Raw genomic sequence first — 16,829 nt, 5'->3', positions numbered from 1 at the left:
CCATGAGGATGACAGCACTTGCAGCCTTTTTAAAAATATATATTTATTGAGAGAGAGAGAGAATCCCGAGCGGGGTCTGCACGGTTAGCACAGAGCCCGATTGGGGGCCCGAACTCCCCAACTGAGAGATCATGACCTGAGCTGAAATCAAGAGCCGGAGCCTAAGCCACCGAGCCCCCCCCCTCCCCCATGTGCCCCAGAGCTCTGCAGTCCTTGAATGTCACCTTCGCAGAGTTCAACCTGGCGTCAAGAAAGTCGTTCGCTGTGGGAGGGACCGCGGAGTGCCCCCCACCCCCCACCTTGATAAAAAATAGCCACCAAACACGCGGGGGATTGGGGAGGCGCTTTCCGCAGCTGCTCTTACAGCGACGCCTTGTGGTGATCCCACACTCGCGCCGCCGCGTTCCCCGAGGGGCGGCCGCTAACGTGGTGAGTGTTCTCGTGTCCCCGTAGTGCGAGGATGACGGGCAGATCTACTTCAGCCTTGACGACGGGAACACCAAGTTCTCCGACCTGATCCAGCTCGTGGACTTCTACCAGCTCAACAAAGGAGTCCTGCCTTGCAAACTGAGGCACCACTGCATCCGCGTGGCCTTATGACCTCACACTGACTCTCGGCGGAGCCTGGAGGAAGCTGACACTGGAACGAGGGAAGGGGATGTACGTCGCGAAGAGCACTCGTCTGTTGTTCTGCACCCTGGGGAGGGCGGGGGGTGGGGGGTGGGTCCGTCGGGGCCGGCCGCCCGGGAAGGACCGGTCGCTGGACTGGACGGTGATTTGCTGCTGCGGAGCCGGCAGGAGCGTCTCCCTCCGCACCGGCGAGATCAGGGAGGCGCCGGAGAGCAGGTGCAGGTGGGAGAGGAAACCGGAGCGATGGTCTCGGCTGGGCCACGTCGGAACCAGAACCGGAGACGAGTAATTGGAAGTGAACTCTTGCCCTGGAATAATCTTGACAATTAAAACTGATATGTTTACTTTTTTTGTATCGATCACTTTTTGCACTCCTTCTTTGTTTTCAATATTGTACTCGGCCTCTGTCAGAGGGGGTGTGGCGTCCAGTGCGCAGGCTCCAGAGACTGGCTGCGGGGGGGCCCGCCCCCTGGTTGTTGCCGGAGGGTGGTGCCGGCCCTGTGCAGTTGCCGGGGGCGGATTCGGCTCCCAGGTCACAAACCACCCCCAGCCCCTCCCAGAATACTTGAAGAGCTTCTTTTTTTAAAATAAATAAAAGGTGTCACCTGTGGTAGGCATTTGGCACGTTTTGTGGACCCAGGCAACCACGTCTGTCGGTCATTCCCCTATGCACAGATGTCCTGCACACCTGTTACCTGTGTGTCCTGTCCTCCACAGTTCAGGAGACCTGGGTTTGTTTGTTTGTTTGTTTGTTTGTTTGTTTTGGAAAATGCTCTGTTCCACAACACGGCAGTGGGCCCCTTAGCTGGACGCAGGGAGCGTCCCCGGGACACACCTGGCACCCAGGGCCGGCTGCTGGGGGCCCCCTTTCAGCCTGTTCTAGGGCGATCGCTGCCTTACTCTTAACCACCACCCCCCCGCCCCCACCGTGGCTGGGTCCCTTCCTGGCTCTTGTCCCTCCCGGGGGTTGAAGGATCTAAAAGGAAAATGGCACTTGGTTGACTTCCCGCTGTGGCCCGGGGGTTTCCATGGTGATAAAGACGGAAACATTGGAAAGGGCATGTCTGCAGCCTGGCATTTAAAGGTCTTCGCTCCATAGCCTCCATTCTGCTGAAAACCCCCTTGAGCCGGTGCACGCGGGGGCTCCCCCTCAGACGGCTGGCGCTCAGAAGTACCTCACAGCAGTCATAGGCATTGAAGAGTCTTATCAACGCACCCTGTTTACCCCTCTGGGGGGCTGAGTCACACGGGGGTGGGGGGGCTGGAGTGTCCCTCCGCACGCCCCTTAGCAGAGTCACCAGGTGTGAGAGTGGCCGTGTCCTTCCCTTCGGTCTCTGCAGAGCAGAAAGTTCTCCCTTGACAGGCGTACAGACTAGTGTGGTGAAAATGGTCCCCTTTTCTGAGATCAGTCACCACACGTGACTGGTCCTCTGGATGGGTGCCAGCCACTAGGTGGCCTGGCCCTGACCCAGCACCATGACCCTGGAGGAACGTGCCCACGGTGTGGGACACATGTGGCCGGCTTCAGTGACACAGATGCCCTCGAAGGAACTCTAGGGTCTAGAAACACTGTATTTCACTTTACAGGTCTCACTCTACTCGTCTTCCGTGAAACGTCTACTTACACAAATACAGACTTTGTGGTAAAACGTTTTGACCCATAAACGCTCAGCTGCATTCTCTTCTTTCTGTGGCCACTTCTGTCTTTCAGACTATTGACAAGTAGGTAATTCTCAAGTCCTACCTGGCGGCGAGCTTCCGGGGCCCTTCACCTTGGATCGGCTCTTTATTCGCACAGTTCGACATTTTTCTTTTCACCGGTTGGAAGCCGAACCTTAAAAAAGGTCTATGATTTCTTTTTCCTTTTTTTTTTTTCTCTTTGCATAGACCAGTAAGACGAGACTCTCACGGCCCTCTCCGATAGCATCCACAGCATTTTGTATTTATAAACCTGCCTTTTATTTAAAAGGAAGACAAAAGCTGGCCTCTGACGCACAGTCTGTGTGTCGCCGGTTTGACGTAGTCTTTTGGACCTCCCTGGCCGCGGTCAAGTGCTGGAGGGTGGGACCCCCACCCCCCAGTCTGCAGCTGTCTCACTGCTGGGCCTGGTGGCTGGGAGTTCCCCCCCCGAAAGCAGCCGGTCCCTCAAGGATGTGGGCGTCCGGCCCAGCCACTCAGGGGCTGAAGGACGTTCAACTTTTATTTTTATATTTAGATGACATGAATGTAAACGGGACAGCTCAGGGTCATTTTAGAGCCTGTTGACTTTTTAATCTCTCTGCCTGTGATTTTCCTCTCCGAAGTCGAAAACCCCACATAGCAACCTGGATTTTGTTGGGAAGGAAATACCAAATGCCTCGGGGATTCAAGGTTCATGGGTGAGCTCTGTTCCCTTTGGTCGTTAAGTTCTAGAATGTTGTTTTGTTCGCTAAACCGTGAAGAAATACGTGCCTCAGTCTAGCTGTTTGGTCCTCTCTTTTCTGCACTTAATACCTGACGGTTTGACCAAGAGACTCACCTTTGCGGGGCGGGACCTGCTCGCGGTGGATGGCGATGTCACAGCACAAGCAGTGGTCTGACCTGTAAACATTTTCAGGGAATGCAGAAAGGGTTCAGGGACAAAACCTTTATTCCACATGCTTTGCTCCTTTCTGTACATAGCTCTGCGGCTTGTGAACCTAATTGTAAACGTTCAGGTATTTTTGTACAAATAAGGGACTTGACGTTCTGTTTCTTGTAATTAGAAATAAACATTACTGTAGCGTTCTTCATTTTCCACGGCTCGTGTGTCTGTCTGTTTCTGTGTTTTGAAACCCTCCAGCTGGGCAGCCCCTAAAAACCTTTGGAAATCACATAGACTACCAGCAGTGTGCTTCTTGGCGCTGGTTAAACACGAGTTGGAAAGGAATTGACGTGTGACGCACGAGCCCTCATGGCCCTGTTGAGAGACTCTGGACTCCGGTGACACAGGCCAGGTGCCTCCGTGTTGGTGCCAGGATCCTCTCAACGGCCTCTTCCCCCTGCACCCACACCGCAGAATCGCACGCCTCGGGTGCTTCGGAGGTAGTCTGATCTCCACGCAGGTTTTGCAGACACCTCAAGAGACTCATGGATGTTTGCCTCTGAGAAATCCAGTGGCTTTGTTCCCGCTGTGGTGGGACAGAGCTGGGTTTTCTAGTCAAATAAGAAGTTCGTATGGGGCGCCTGGGTGGCTCAGTCGGTTAAGCGTCCGGCTTCGGCTCAGGTCATGATCTCACAGTCCGTGAGTTCAAGCCCCGCGTCGGGCTCTGTGCTGACAGCGCAGAGCCTGGAGCCTGCTTCAGATCTGTGTCTCCCTCTCTCTCTGCCCCTCCCCTGCTCATGCCCTGCCTCTCTCTGTCTCAAAAATAAATAAAAACATTAAAAAAAAAAATTTTTAAAAAAAAGAAGTTCGTAGAAAGATCAAGGGAACGAATGCCCCGGGTCTCTGCTGCCCCAGGACCTCACTTGAGGGACCCCGGTGGGTGTACCCCTTACCCGTACTCAGGCCTGACTCACCGCCTCCCGTCCCACCCCGGGCAGAGAGTGAGGGAATACTGTCACGAGCCAGGCTTGTCCACCAGCAGGGGCACAGCTGTGGCATTTGATCCCCTGTCATTTGTTTTCAGAATCCGGGTCCCTGATTTCTGCTCGTCCCCTATGAGGCAGGCCCGTCTCGGGAGGAAGAGTAGTAGGAAGGATTTGATCTTGGTGTGCTCGTGAGACGGGTGTGTGTGACACGATCACGGTGGGCCTGGGGCGTGATCAGGTGTGGGGAGTCTGTGTTGTGGGCTGGGGTGTGTCCATAGTGCGGGAGACGAGAATCAGACGGGTGGGGGGAGGGGGCACGTGGAGGGGGGCAGAGAGGGAGACTGGACCAGGCTGCTAGGTGCCGTGACACCAGAGTGTGCTGGAGTGGGGGTGTGGGGGCACCATGGCAAGGAAGAACCTCCTGTTTCCGTCCACCCAGAGCCCAAGGTAGGGGAGGAACCACCCGGCCGGGGTCTGAGATGTGGATTTCATGGTCCCTCCAAAGAAGATGATGTAAGCCATCAGGAGATGAACAGGTGGGCCAAAGGGCCAACTTGATCTGGGTCGAGTTTGTTATTGGTTTTTAAAACATATTTTGAGTGATGACTAAAGCCACAGGAAGGGATTTTAATGATTAAAAGAAAAACAAAACAAAACATGAGCTTGTTAACTGTCAAAAGTAAACTGTCTTACAGCTTTGGGTTTTCAAAGGGTAAACTCAGTATCCCCCCCCCCCATCTCATACCGGAAGCTGTACATTAACAAGAAGGGCAGGAAACACATGAAGCCTCAATCATTTTGCAGGGTTAGGCTTTGTCTGTCAATCCACAGTAGACGACGGGGCCGCTCACCTGGGGTGGCAAAGACCACAGACGGACATCCGTGGCTGCAAGTCTCAGCATGGCCAGCAGAGGGCACTCCAAGACACATGGGGCACCGGAGGGAACCCTAGTGACCCTTTCTGGGAAGCCTAGAATAAGCGCGGGGTTGACATTGATTGGTAAGTGTCATCCGCCACCCCCAGGAGAGAGTGTGCGCTTTCCCTCTGTAGATACATCAAAATCTTGTTTGATCTCTGGAAATGTTTCCTGAATTACATCTGTGTATATTTTTGTCCCGTCACTGCACAGGGCAGGTCTTTTTTCAAAGACAGCAATTATGTGTGTGTTGGGTCCCCTTGACCTGCATTCCGATACCTTTGCTTTTTCTCAAACCCTCTTAACTCACTTCCCTTTGGCTTATCTACTGTGGCTCCAACATGTCCTCCGGGTCACGTAGGATGTTTCTGTGGGATCCCTTCTCTTGCTGCCTCCATGCAGACTCCACCGCCAGGAAGTCTGTGTATGGCCCTCCCGCTTCTCCTTAACATTTGTTTATTTTGAGAGAGAGAAAGAGAGAGCATGAGCGGGGGGGGGGGGGGGAGCACAGAGGGAGAGAGAGAATCCCAAGCAGGCTCCACGATGTCAGCGCGGGGAACCCCATACGGGGCTCGAACCCATGAACTGTGAGATCACGACCCAAGCCGAAATCAAGAGTTGGACGCTTAACCGGTCAAGCCGCCCAGGCGCCTCTCTCTTGCTCGTGTTTAGAGCCGTGTCCCTTGCCTTGAATATACTCCTTGAATGCGTGCGTCTCTGCTTTGAGCTTCTGTGATCTGATTGCTTGATTTCTTTTTAAGTTTATATTATATGTGGTTGCAATTTCAATCTAGCCTGTGGCAGTGTTTTTCCAGTGAGCGCTCTTTACTGTTTGATGTTTTTCCTGTCATTTTCTCCCTTTATCTTTGGGTCTCTTCATGGAGCATTGGTGCTGCTTCTCGGAGTAAGGTGAGTTCTTCTTGGACTCCCATTTATAGGAAGTTGGTGTGGGGAAGAAGACACGGGTTGTGTTTGAGACCAGAGGACAAAAACGAATACGTAGTAAGTGTGTGAATTCCACGACCATGACAACAAGCCGCTGAAGTTGATACAGCTAACTCTTCTCTCTGCCTCTGGGCCCGCACGCCTTCCAGAGAAATCTCCTAAAACGATACATTAATTTGCAGAAGAATTTTTTTTTCCTTGGTTGGTCTACGGCAAATTACCACAATGTCATTTTGGAGAATCAGGGAATTTGGTTATTTGAAATAAGAATGACAAATCCTCTTAGAGAAGAAAAGCTCTATGGTAACTGTATACTCAGACACACACACACACACACACACAGACACACACACACACACACACACACACACCTCATTGTCTATGGGAGCTGTGTCACACAGTGCTCAAGGAGGCACAGAGTCCAGGGGCACCTGGGTAGCTCATTCCGTTAAGCGTCCGACTTCCGCTCAGGTTGTGATCTCGCGGTTCATGGGTTCGAGCCCCACGTCGGGCTCTGTGCTGACAGCTCGGAGCCTGGAGCCTGCTTCAGATTCTGTGTCTCCCTCTCTCTCCGCCCCTCCCCTGTTCACACTCTGTCTGTCTCTCTCCTTCAAAAATAAATAAACATTTAAAAAAAAATTTTTTTTTAATGGAGGCCCAGAGTCCAGCTGGGAGATGCGTGGGTGAAGGATGAACGTGGGGGTGACCACAGGTAGACAGAGAGCGTGGTGTTTTCTAGTGTGTGCAGTCCAATATGCTACCACTAAGTACGCACACCTATTTAAATTTTAATTCTAATTCATAAAAATAAAATGAAAAGTTCCGTTCCAGGTGGCCCTGGCCACATATTAAGCGCTCAACAGCCACAAGTGGCTAGGGGCCGCCATGATGATCCATGCGGACACAGAACGTCGCCATCATTGCAGAAAGTTCTGGCGGGCAGCGCTGGTCTGGATGACTGATAGCAAACACTTACGTTACACAAGTGGCCGTGGATGACGAGACCAAGGAGGGTCCACTTTCGAGTCAGTCTCTTGTGTCCGGTTGATGCTCTGAATTGGCAAAACTCAACCTCAGACCCAAGGCTAAGGGCACCCCCGCCGAAGTCACACCTGTGCCTCAACCCCCGCGGAAGACACACGAGCTTCCCTTGTGCTACACCAGGATGACGCTGTCCACGGCCTTCATTCGGCTCTGGCCCACCTTGCTTTCCAGTTATAACTCGGAGTAATTTCGCGTCACACACGTGTATCGTGTATAGAACTTAGCGGTGTCTGCTTGGCCCGTCCTCCATCGCACACCCCCGGAGGTAAAGGACTTCCCAATCTGGTATTAACCCAGACCATCTGGTACCACTCTGGAGTGAGCCAGCGCTGGGAGAGTTTCATTTGCTATGGCCTAAGTTACTCCATCAGTGACTATCCCCCCAGACTGAGTGTAATTTTAGTGCCTAAATATAAAGTGTGTGTTTGAACACAAGGGCCCTTGGTGCAAGCAGAAACCACACTGCTACTCATCTGAAGAGGTGGTGACCTCTGTCCCCGTAGGAGTCAAGAACAGGACGTGTAGGGCTTCTTGAGAGATGGTTTCGCATGAGCAATCATGTTGCAAACATGGATCATTCTTGATGGCTTTACAGAATTCAGAACGAGTCCCTCCCTGGACAAAACGAGTCCCTGTTTGTGAGCGAAGGCAGGCCATCCTGAAGGGAGCACCGTGGGGCTTCTCCCAGCCCACCAGTTCCAAAAGTAGGCCATTCTTGGCACATTTTTACATTAGAGGGAGGGGGCTTGCCTTGTTTTTTATTTTGTGCGAAGCAAGTAAAGTGGTATTGGTATTTTGTTACTGCACTCTTGCAGTTTTGTACAAAATATGACTGCACCGTATTTCTGAGCTGGCTGAGGCTTTTCCCTGGGGTGACTTTGAACCTAGGTGATCCACGTTAGTGCTGTTTAAGTCTCAGTCCTGCTAGAATCTTAGACTCCACGAGGGGCGCCTGGGTGGCTCAGTTGGTTAAGCGTCTGACTCTTGACTTCGGCTCAGGTCACGATCTCACGGTTTTGTGGGTTTGAGCCCCGCATCAGGCTCTGCGCTGACGACACGGAGCCCGCTTGGGATTCTCTCTCCCCCGCTCTCTCTGCTCCTCCCCTGCTGGCTCGCTCTCTCTCTCTCTCGCAAAAATTAAAAAAAAAAAAAAATTAGATGCCACAAACTACGCCAAACTTACCGTCTGACCCTTCTCTCCCAAATGGGTACCTTCAGGCATGGGTACAGGGGCATTCCTGGCCTCCCTCCTAGGGGTTCGGGTTTAGTGGGTTCCGTGAATGTGCCTGGTACCAGGCACCACGTGTCCGGGAACAGCTCCCATTGGGAAGGGGGATTCTGGAGGCTTTCAAGAGAACAGGCTTGTGCCCTCTGCTATGCTGTAGCAGCAGACCTTGGGTAATCATTTAACACACCTGTAAAAGGAGGCTTAGGGCTGGAACAAGCGCAAGGCAGGGGACTCTCGCGTTGTCCCCGCTGAGAGCTTCTGTCATCCGTCCCCTCTGGAAGACGGGCCACCCACACAGACTCTGTCCACCTCCCAGGGGAGGCTCAGACAGGAGAGTGCCACCGTCACACATTAGCGCGCCTGTCGTCCGTTTGCAAGCGGAAGAGGGGATCACATAGTCTGCTCAGCCGTCGGAGCCGCTGAAGGGCGCTGGGCCATGGGGCCCCACGCTGGCGTGCCAGGCGCCCCTCCCAGGCCACGGCCTTGTCACTCACCAGCTGGAAATAATACGGAAATGGAAGCAAGAGGGGCGCCCGGGGGGCTCAGTCAGTGAAGCGTCCGCCTTCGGCTCAGGTCACGATCTCACGGTTCGTGGGTTCGAGTCCCGTGTCGGGCTCTGTGCTGACGGCTCCGAGCCTGGAGCCCGCTTCGGATTCCATGTCTCCCTCTCTCTCTGATCTTCCCTGCTTGCTCTGTCTCTCTCTCAAAAATAAACATTAGAAAAGATTTTTTAATGGAAGCGAGAAATTCATGGAAGGAAAACCACAAATAGCTAAGGAACGTGTGAATATCATTTTTTTTTAATTCAATAAAAAATAAAAATAGGAATAGCAGGTTGCTAGTCAGGGTTGCCTTCTCTAACTCTCTGTGCTCATTGTATCCCCCTCAATTTCGGATTTTCCAAGTCTTGACCTCTTTTATTCCTCTGGAAAGAGATTATCCGTAGTGGCTTTTGAAGCTTTGACTACGAACTACGGTAAGAAATGCATTCATCATGTGCCGGGGTGCGCCCACACACATACAGTTAAACCTTGGTTTGCAAGCATAATTCATTCCGGAAACACGCTTGTCATCCAAATCACTTGTAAATCAAAGCGAATTTCCAGAAGCAGTGGCTCAGTTGTGATCATGTGGCGTTCGGTGTCACATGCGACCCGTGTTGCAAGACATCGCTCGTTTATCAAGTTAAAATGGTTACTCCTCTTGCAGAACCCTCGCAGAACAAGTTCGTCGCAGTCCGAGGTTTTACTGTAATTGAAACAGAAGTTTTGGAAAATAGTGTTTCCCTTCTCCAGTGCAACACCTCTCTTTCTGATTGGATTCTACTTCATCTTTTAAAATGCTGGCCATGACACCTTCAAGAGTGATTTCGGGATCCAACAGTGATTTGAAAACCGGGGCTGGAGAAAAGTACAGAGTTGAAGGATTTACACCACCCATGTCCGACCCCTACTTTGAAGTTACAGCAAATCAAGACTGTATTATTGGGGAAAGAACAGAGAGATCGATGGAACACAACAGAGCACCCAGAAGTAGACCCCCCCCATCAATATCATCAACTGATCTTGGGGCGCCTGGGGGTGCTCAGTGGGTTGAGCGTCCAACTATGGCTCAGGTCATGATCTCGCGGTTTGTGGGTTCGAGCCCCGTGTCGGGCTCTGTGCTGACAGCTCAGAGCCTGGAGCCTGCTTCAGATTCTGTGTTTCTCTCTCTCTGCACCTCCTCTGCTCACACACTCTCTCTCTCTCAAAAATAAATAAAAAATAAAAAATTAAAAAAAATATATATATAATCAACTGATCTTTGACAAAGGAACAAAAGCAACACAGTAGAGCAAAGATGGTCCCTTCAACTGTTTTTGATGGAACAAGCAGACGTCCATGTGCAAAACAGCAAATCTAGACCCAGTCCCCACACCCTTCCCAAGCGCTAACTCACGGGGACCACAGACCTGAATATAAAATGCAAAACTATAAAACCCCTGAAAGGTAGCATAGGAGAAAATCCAGATGAATATAGAATTTGGTAATGACTTCCTAGCTACGGCAGCAAAGGTGAGATCCGTGAAGGTAAGAATCGACAAGCTAGACTTCAATGACATTTAAAACACTTTTGGAGTGCCTGGGTGGCTCAGCTGGTTGAGAGTCTGACTCCTGATTTTGGCTCAGGTCATGATCTCAGGGTTGTGAGATCAAGCCCTGCGTTGGGCTCCACACAGTGTGGAGCCTGCTTGGGATTCTCTCTCCCTCTGCCCCTCCATCTCTCTCTCTCTCTCTCTCTCTCTCTCTCTCAAGAAATATAAATAAAAAACCCTCTGCTCTGCAAAAAAACACAAAACTGATCTTCTCACCAGCTCCTAAGCTAAGTGGCTTTTCCAGGAAAACTCAACATTGGTTCTGACATGTAACTCTTCCTATCAGAGGGTCACCTGGGACCCAGACAACCATAACCCTAACTCGAAAGGCCAAACATTGGCGATGTGGAACTGCATCACCCAAGGAGATCATCCACTGGGGAGACTGGCGTGGGTCTGCTGCCCTATCTCATCAGGAGATGGCAGTGGCCAACTGCTCTCTACATGTAGCTCGGCCACTTCTGGGCTTAGAATTCGATGGTCATGCCTCAAACCACTCATGCTAGAGGGGCAGGAAGCTGTGCGTCGCAGAAATGTCACAGAGCTGCCCAAGTGGACGTGCGTGCCCGGTTCCGTCTGGAAGCAGCAGCTGAAAGCTTGTGGGCATCGTGGCGGCCTTGGACAAGTGTGCCTGAACTCAACTGAGTAGTACAAGGTTCTTGCTGGGATAGAATCAGCCCGCGATCCTGGCGGGATGATCTCTGGAGCCAGTACCCCCACCATATGCAGCTCTTAACAACGATGGTGACTCATGAGCCACTGGACCAGGCCCTCCAGCTGCAGGGTCAGGGCACCTGTTCCCCGCCCCACCCCCTGTAGGTGGGTCCTCTGCCAACACACATTCTGACTGGTTACTTTGTGCTCCCTTGCCAGGCAAGCTTTCCTTTGACAGACACCTTTCTTCGGATGCGTGTTTTCTTTTACCAAGTCAGGCGTCTTGTTAAAGGTGCTTCTCCATGTCAATGCACACCTGTGCGCTCACTTCAAGGACACTGTCACTCTGTAGCGAACGTCACAGTGGACACGCGACTTGCCACTCACTGGGAGAGGACTGCCTCTCCTGAACGGGCTCTTGAGCTCCGAGCTGCGGCGTGAAGTTGAAAACGCGTTCTCTTGAAACTCATGAGTTCGGGTGGCAGAATGACAACTACCTGAGATTTACATCCTCCTGTGAACACACCTCCAAAGCAGACACGTAAATACAAGACTTTGTGGAGGGACGATGCCAGATGCCGTCCACGACTTAGTACCTCTCTCAGCACACAGCTGCCGACGCCCGTGACTCTGCCATGGGCTGTCCCCGATCACCAGCGCTGGCTCTGCAGATGTGAGGGGTGTTCAGGGGGAACGACCCCCCCCCCCCCACCAGGGGAATGTCTTGTACCGGCTTCTGGAGTCCCAAAGGCACATTTCAGCTCGAGCTGTGCACACTGGTGACCGGTGTGAAAACGGGCCCTGTACTGACCTCCTTTGCCCTTCCTGGGGTTCTGTACGGTCACCCACAAAATAAACTACTGGTGCTGGAGGGACTCCAGACTCACATGAGACAGGATCGAAGTTAGTCTGGACAGGAAGACTTCCATTCCCGGGGGCCAGTTCTCCACAACATTAGGTGTTAGTATTCTTCCAACCCGCATCTCACCGTGATGTTTCTTAGTGTAAGTTTTTAAAATTTATTTTGAGAGAGATAGCAGGCAGGAGGGGGGGGAGAGAGAGAGAGAGAGAGAGAGAGAGAGAGAGAGAGAGACGGAGAGAAAGATAATCCCAAGCAGTCTTTGCTCTGTCAGCACAAAGCCTGCTGCGGAACCCACGATTCGTGAGATCATGACCGGAGCCGAAATAAGGAGTCAGACGCTTAACCAACTGAGCCGCCCAGGCGCCCCTCACCACGATTTTTTAGTGTACCAACAAATGATTTGAGAGTTCCTCTCCAAAGAGAAATATGTGAAAGCACGGAATTTTTTTTTTTTTTTTTAGGGAAAACTGATAAGGGAACTCTTGTCCTTCGAATTATCCCAATTCTTCATTAAGCGAGAACGTTTACATAGTGAGGCACCACCATGTAACTGAATGGACGATTCAGAACAGCAACAAGCTCAAGAGACAGCAAGATGAGAGGAGATGATGATTTCAAAAATAATGTCGGGAGAACTGGTTTCACGTGGTTATGGTATCTTGTCAAGTGGCGGAAAGCAGGTTGCGAAAAGCATACGCGGTTTTGCCGCCCTCCGGTTAACACATTTGCAGACACCGAAAACTCGGAGGCTAATGTCGACTCCCCATGTTGACATCAGCGCTCTGTCTGCAGTAGGATTATGGATGAAAGTGTTCGTTTTTGCTCTCGTTTCCTCGAGGGACGTTCGCCAGTTTGGGGAGCATTGTCAGATGACTTCTGTACGGAGAACTGACGTGCCCTGTGTGTGGAGATCAGTAGAATGTCCTTAGGATGTAGAAGGTTCTGCCACCTGGCTAAGACACACATCTGAAGAGAGATATTGATCAAGGGAAGGGACGGTGTCCCATGAAAGAAAATCATATGCAGATTTCCTTAAGCTGAAGGAGCCTTGAGACGGAGGGAAAAGGCCATCCGGTCCAGTATGACCAGAAATGGTCTAAGAGGGAGGCTTACAGACCAAAGTGTGTCCTGGGTGGGTGCAAGATGAGTAGATCTCTGCAGCCCACCTCCCATGAGACCGGCTTCTGTAGCCCTAGAGGCGGTGGGGGTGGTGGTGCTGGGGGACCCCCCGGAGGAGGTGTTGGAGAATAAGGGTGAGTCATAGCCATGTATCCAGAACAGATCACAGACATTCTGTCCCCAGGGACTACCAAGTGAAATTGCTTGTGTGGTTAAACAAAAATCAAGAATGGGGGGGATCTGTGCCCAAGGAGTCTTCAGGTCACAGAGTGATCATCATGGCAGATTTGTCCGAGATGATGGCTGGCCGGTTGGTCAGGTCGGCCAGCAGGAAGGCACAAAATAAACCCCAGGGTCGTGTGTTGGCAGGTAGGCACCGGTGGGGAAGGAGGTGCCCTGAGGTCATCTGACCAAAATTCTGGGCTGATCCCTGCTCAACAAGAATTTTTCACCTGTCACCTAAATCCCTTGTACGTTTGTCTCCTGGTGGAGAAGCTTGCTGAAAGTGACATTGCCACATCTCTGTCTTCCTGTAACTTGGGAACTTGTGCACCCTTCTCCCTCACGTGTGTGCGTGTGCGTGTGCGTGCGCTCTCTCTTTGGGTGCTTTTATCCAGTCTTGTTGCTTCAAGTACCGTTTAAACCACTCTGTCCACTCGTAACTACATGTCCTGTCTGGACTGCTTCTGTGACATCAGACCCCTACCTGGAAAAGTTCCCTGGACATCTCCACCGAATGCTCTGTGTCTGTGTGTGAGTGTGTGTGTGTGTGTGTGTGTGTGTGTGTGTGGTGTCTAGAATTTAATTCCCAAGCCAAACTCTGTCTCTGGCCGGCTAAGCTGGCCCCCCACTGGGCACTTTTTCCCAGTCCACGAGAATCACCGTCCACCCAGTGGCCTCAGGTCTGTGAACTCATCCTGATTCCTGACGTGTCCTCTTCCCAGCAGCCTCCTGACACCCACGCGTGCGTGTGCACATGTGCACACACATGTAGATGCACATGAACACACACGTGCACACACATGCACAGGCACACGCACACACGCATGCACAAGTACACACATATGCACACACATGCAGGTGCACGTGAACATGCACACACACACATGCACAAGTGCACACAGACACACACAGACACATGCACAAGCACACGTGCAGATGCACGTGAACACATGGACAAGTCCACGCGCACATGGACGAATACGCATGCATGCACGCACACACACATACACTTGCACAAGTACATGTGCACAAGCATGCACATGCACAAGCACGCACGCACAAGAACACACTTGCACAAGCACACACGCACATGTGTGCACACACACAACTCCCTTCCCTCCCCCAGCCCACCCCAACTCCCACCGTGTTCCTTGGGTTTCTGCTCCTTCCTGCAAATCAGGAGCGTAGAGACAGGTTTTACTCTCGTCCCGCTGGTCCATTTTGCACACGAGGGCCAGAGTGATCTTAACTCAGATGTACACAAGCTAAGGTCAGACTTTCCAGAAACGCTTCAGTGCCTTCTGTCGCAGTTGGAGGAAGTACAAATTATGAACCGTGGCTCAAAAGACCCCCTGCTTTGTGTGGTCCTTGCGGGGTGGGGGGGGAGGGACTTCTTTCAGGGCTCGAGATACTCTTTCTAGCCTCAGCACCTTCACAGATGCCGTTCCCCAGAGGGAGCCCTTCCCTCACTCTTCCCCTACAAGGACGGTTACTTCTACGGTGTCAGCTGACGTCAGGCTGCACATGAAGCAGTGAGTGGGCGTCCCTGTAGGACCCACGTGGCCCCTCCCTCTCCTTCCTTTCCTCCAGTGGCTCTTGTACCGGTTTGGGATCTTCTCAGTGTCACTCTGCTGAGCCTCACTGACCACGAACAGAATGCTGGGTCCCCGCCCCCCCACCCCCCCCCGGGCTGACCCTGCCTCCAGGGACGGGACACGGAGACCTCTTCCCTTCTCCAGCCTGTGACAAGCTCCTCGAGCCACAACCGTCCTGTCCTCCCTGTGTGTGCCCAGTCCTCGACGAACGGCCCAAAACGCGGCCTCACACCCCCTCGGCCCTTTGTACCTGCCGGAGCCCCGAGCCCAGAGCACCTGCGGGGTGGCCACCAAGGTCAGCCCCCACGCTCCTTGCAGACCTTCTCTGCATGTTCTCCGTGCCTCCTCTCAGCCCTGCTCTCTGTCCCAAGAAAATCCTCTCGCCTGGGGTTTTTCTGTACGTCCGCCGCAATCTCGGCCGTGGCATTATTCTCCTCTGCATCGTCACCATCGTTTCAGCAGTTGGGGAAGGAAGAGCTAGGGCATGCAGGCTCCATGTGGGGGCCCCCGAGAAGGCTTCCCGTGCTGCAACGCTGGACCTTACGGGACGACCTGATGAGGCAAAACCTTGAAACTGGGGCTGTTGGGGATAATGGAGGGATCTGGCGACTGGGCTAAGTCGGTGGTGAGAGGGATCCAAGCTCTTCAGGGCTGTAGAGGAAGGGAGCCCTCCCTGGAGGTTTCTCAAGACTTCTGTGACCTTTATCACCAGCAGGAATTAATGTTTAACCAGCACAGCAGGCTGAACAAGGAAGGACAGGGAACCTGTGGATTTCAAGCTACACGGAGTGATCTGTCCCAGAGCCAGCGGGTCTCATGAAGAATAAGCCCAGAAGGAAGTAGGATTCTCAGCAAGTAAGTCCCTGGCTTCATACTTCACTGGATTATTATTGTTGGAAACGGCGACATCTGTACCTCGACTCTTGGTCCCCAGGTGCTGACCGCTTGCCCGAGGTTAACTCCCCTGAGGACTGGAAGTCACTGTTGGTCCAATGCTCTTAGGCTGGCGTCTCGTGGGGCTGTCGGTGACACGGGGGCTGACAGGAGGTGCTCACGCGTGCACGGTCACTTGTGCGGCTCCTGTGTGACGAGGGAGGTGCCGGGGATGATTTGTTGCCTGTCACTCGGGAGCCAAAGCAGGACAGATGTGGGCAACGTCCTGTCCTTACCCCTGCTTCCCATGTGCTTTGGAGCCCCTCATTCCCCTGAGCCTCTGTTGAGCCTCTGTTTCTTCGTCTCTACAATGGGGATTTTAATAGTACCTACCTTGTTAGGCAACTGGGATGATTAAATCCCATAATGCACTGGGTGTTGTATGGAAACCAATTTGACATTAAATTATATTTAAAATTTTTAAAAATAAATCCCATGGGGCGCCTGGGTGGCTCAGTCGGTCGAGCGTCCAGTTCTTGATTTCTGCTCAGGTCACGATCTCACGGCCATGGGATCGAGCCTGAGTCCAGTTATGATTACAGAGTCTGGTTGGGATTATCTCTCTCCTTGCCCCTTCCCCCGCTTACACGAGCCCTCTCTCTCTCTCTCTTTCTCAAAAATAAATAAAAATACACACTAAAGGGGCGCCTGGGTGGCGCAGTCGGTTAAGCGACCGACTTCAGCTCAGGTCACGATCTCGCGGTCCGTGAGTTCGAGCCCCGCGTCGGGCTCTGGGCTGATGGCTCAGAGCCTGGAGCCTGTTTCCGATTCTGTGTCTCCCTCTCTCTCTGCCCCTCCCCAGTTCATGCTCTGTCTCTCTCTGTCCCAAAAATAAATAAACGTTGAAAAAAAAATTAAAAAAAAATACACACTAAAAAATCATTATAAGAAGATACCATCCTTGAGAAGATTGCTCTTCTCCATCGGGCCTGAGTTAATGCTTCTGAGAGTTTAGCATGTGCTGTGGTTAACCTTCGTCTTTAATCGTATCCTCGTT

The 16,829-nt window shown here is 52.2% G+C and overlaps 2 protein-coding genes across 7 annotated transcripts in view; both read left to right on the top strand.

The window, feature by feature from the left end:
• GRB10 (growth factor receptor bound protein 10) overlaps window positions 1-3,396 on the top strand; it is a 183,226-nt gene extending 179,830 nt beyond the window's left edge. For 5 of the 6 annotated variants that reach the window (XM_030307673.1, XM_030307672.1, XM_030307676.1 and 2 more), the window contains one exon: window positions 454-3,396. In XM_030307673.1, coding sequence (XP_030163533.1) covers window positions 454-600 — 147 coding nt within the window. In that variant the 3' untranslated portion in view covers window positions 601-3,396. The remainder of the gene's footprint in view (window positions 1-453) is intronic. The other variant, XR_003967084.1, reaches the window with a different exon arrangement.
• Window positions 3,397-15,629: 12,233 nt separating this feature from the next.
• Window positions 15,630-16,829, top strand: part of DDC (dopa decarboxylase) — an 80,729-nt gene continuing 79,529 nt past the window's right edge. Inside the window, exon 1 of the mRNA XM_030307678.1 lies at window positions 15,630-15,754. The gene's annotated coding sequence lies outside the window, so the exon portion shown is untranslated. The remainder of the gene's footprint in view (window positions 15,755-16,829) is intronic.

Source organism: Lynx canadensis, chromosome A2 (genome assembly GCF_007474595.2).
Source record: "Lynx canadensis isolate LIC74 chromosome A2, mLynCan4.pri.v2, whole genome shotgun sequence".
NCBI classification, from domain to species: domain Eukaryota; kingdom Metazoa; phylum Chordata; class Mammalia; order Carnivora; family Felidae; genus Lynx; species Lynx canadensis.
The sequence above is the reverse complement of the archived record's forward strand: the minus strand, read 5'-3'. Positions and strand labels throughout refer to the sequence as shown.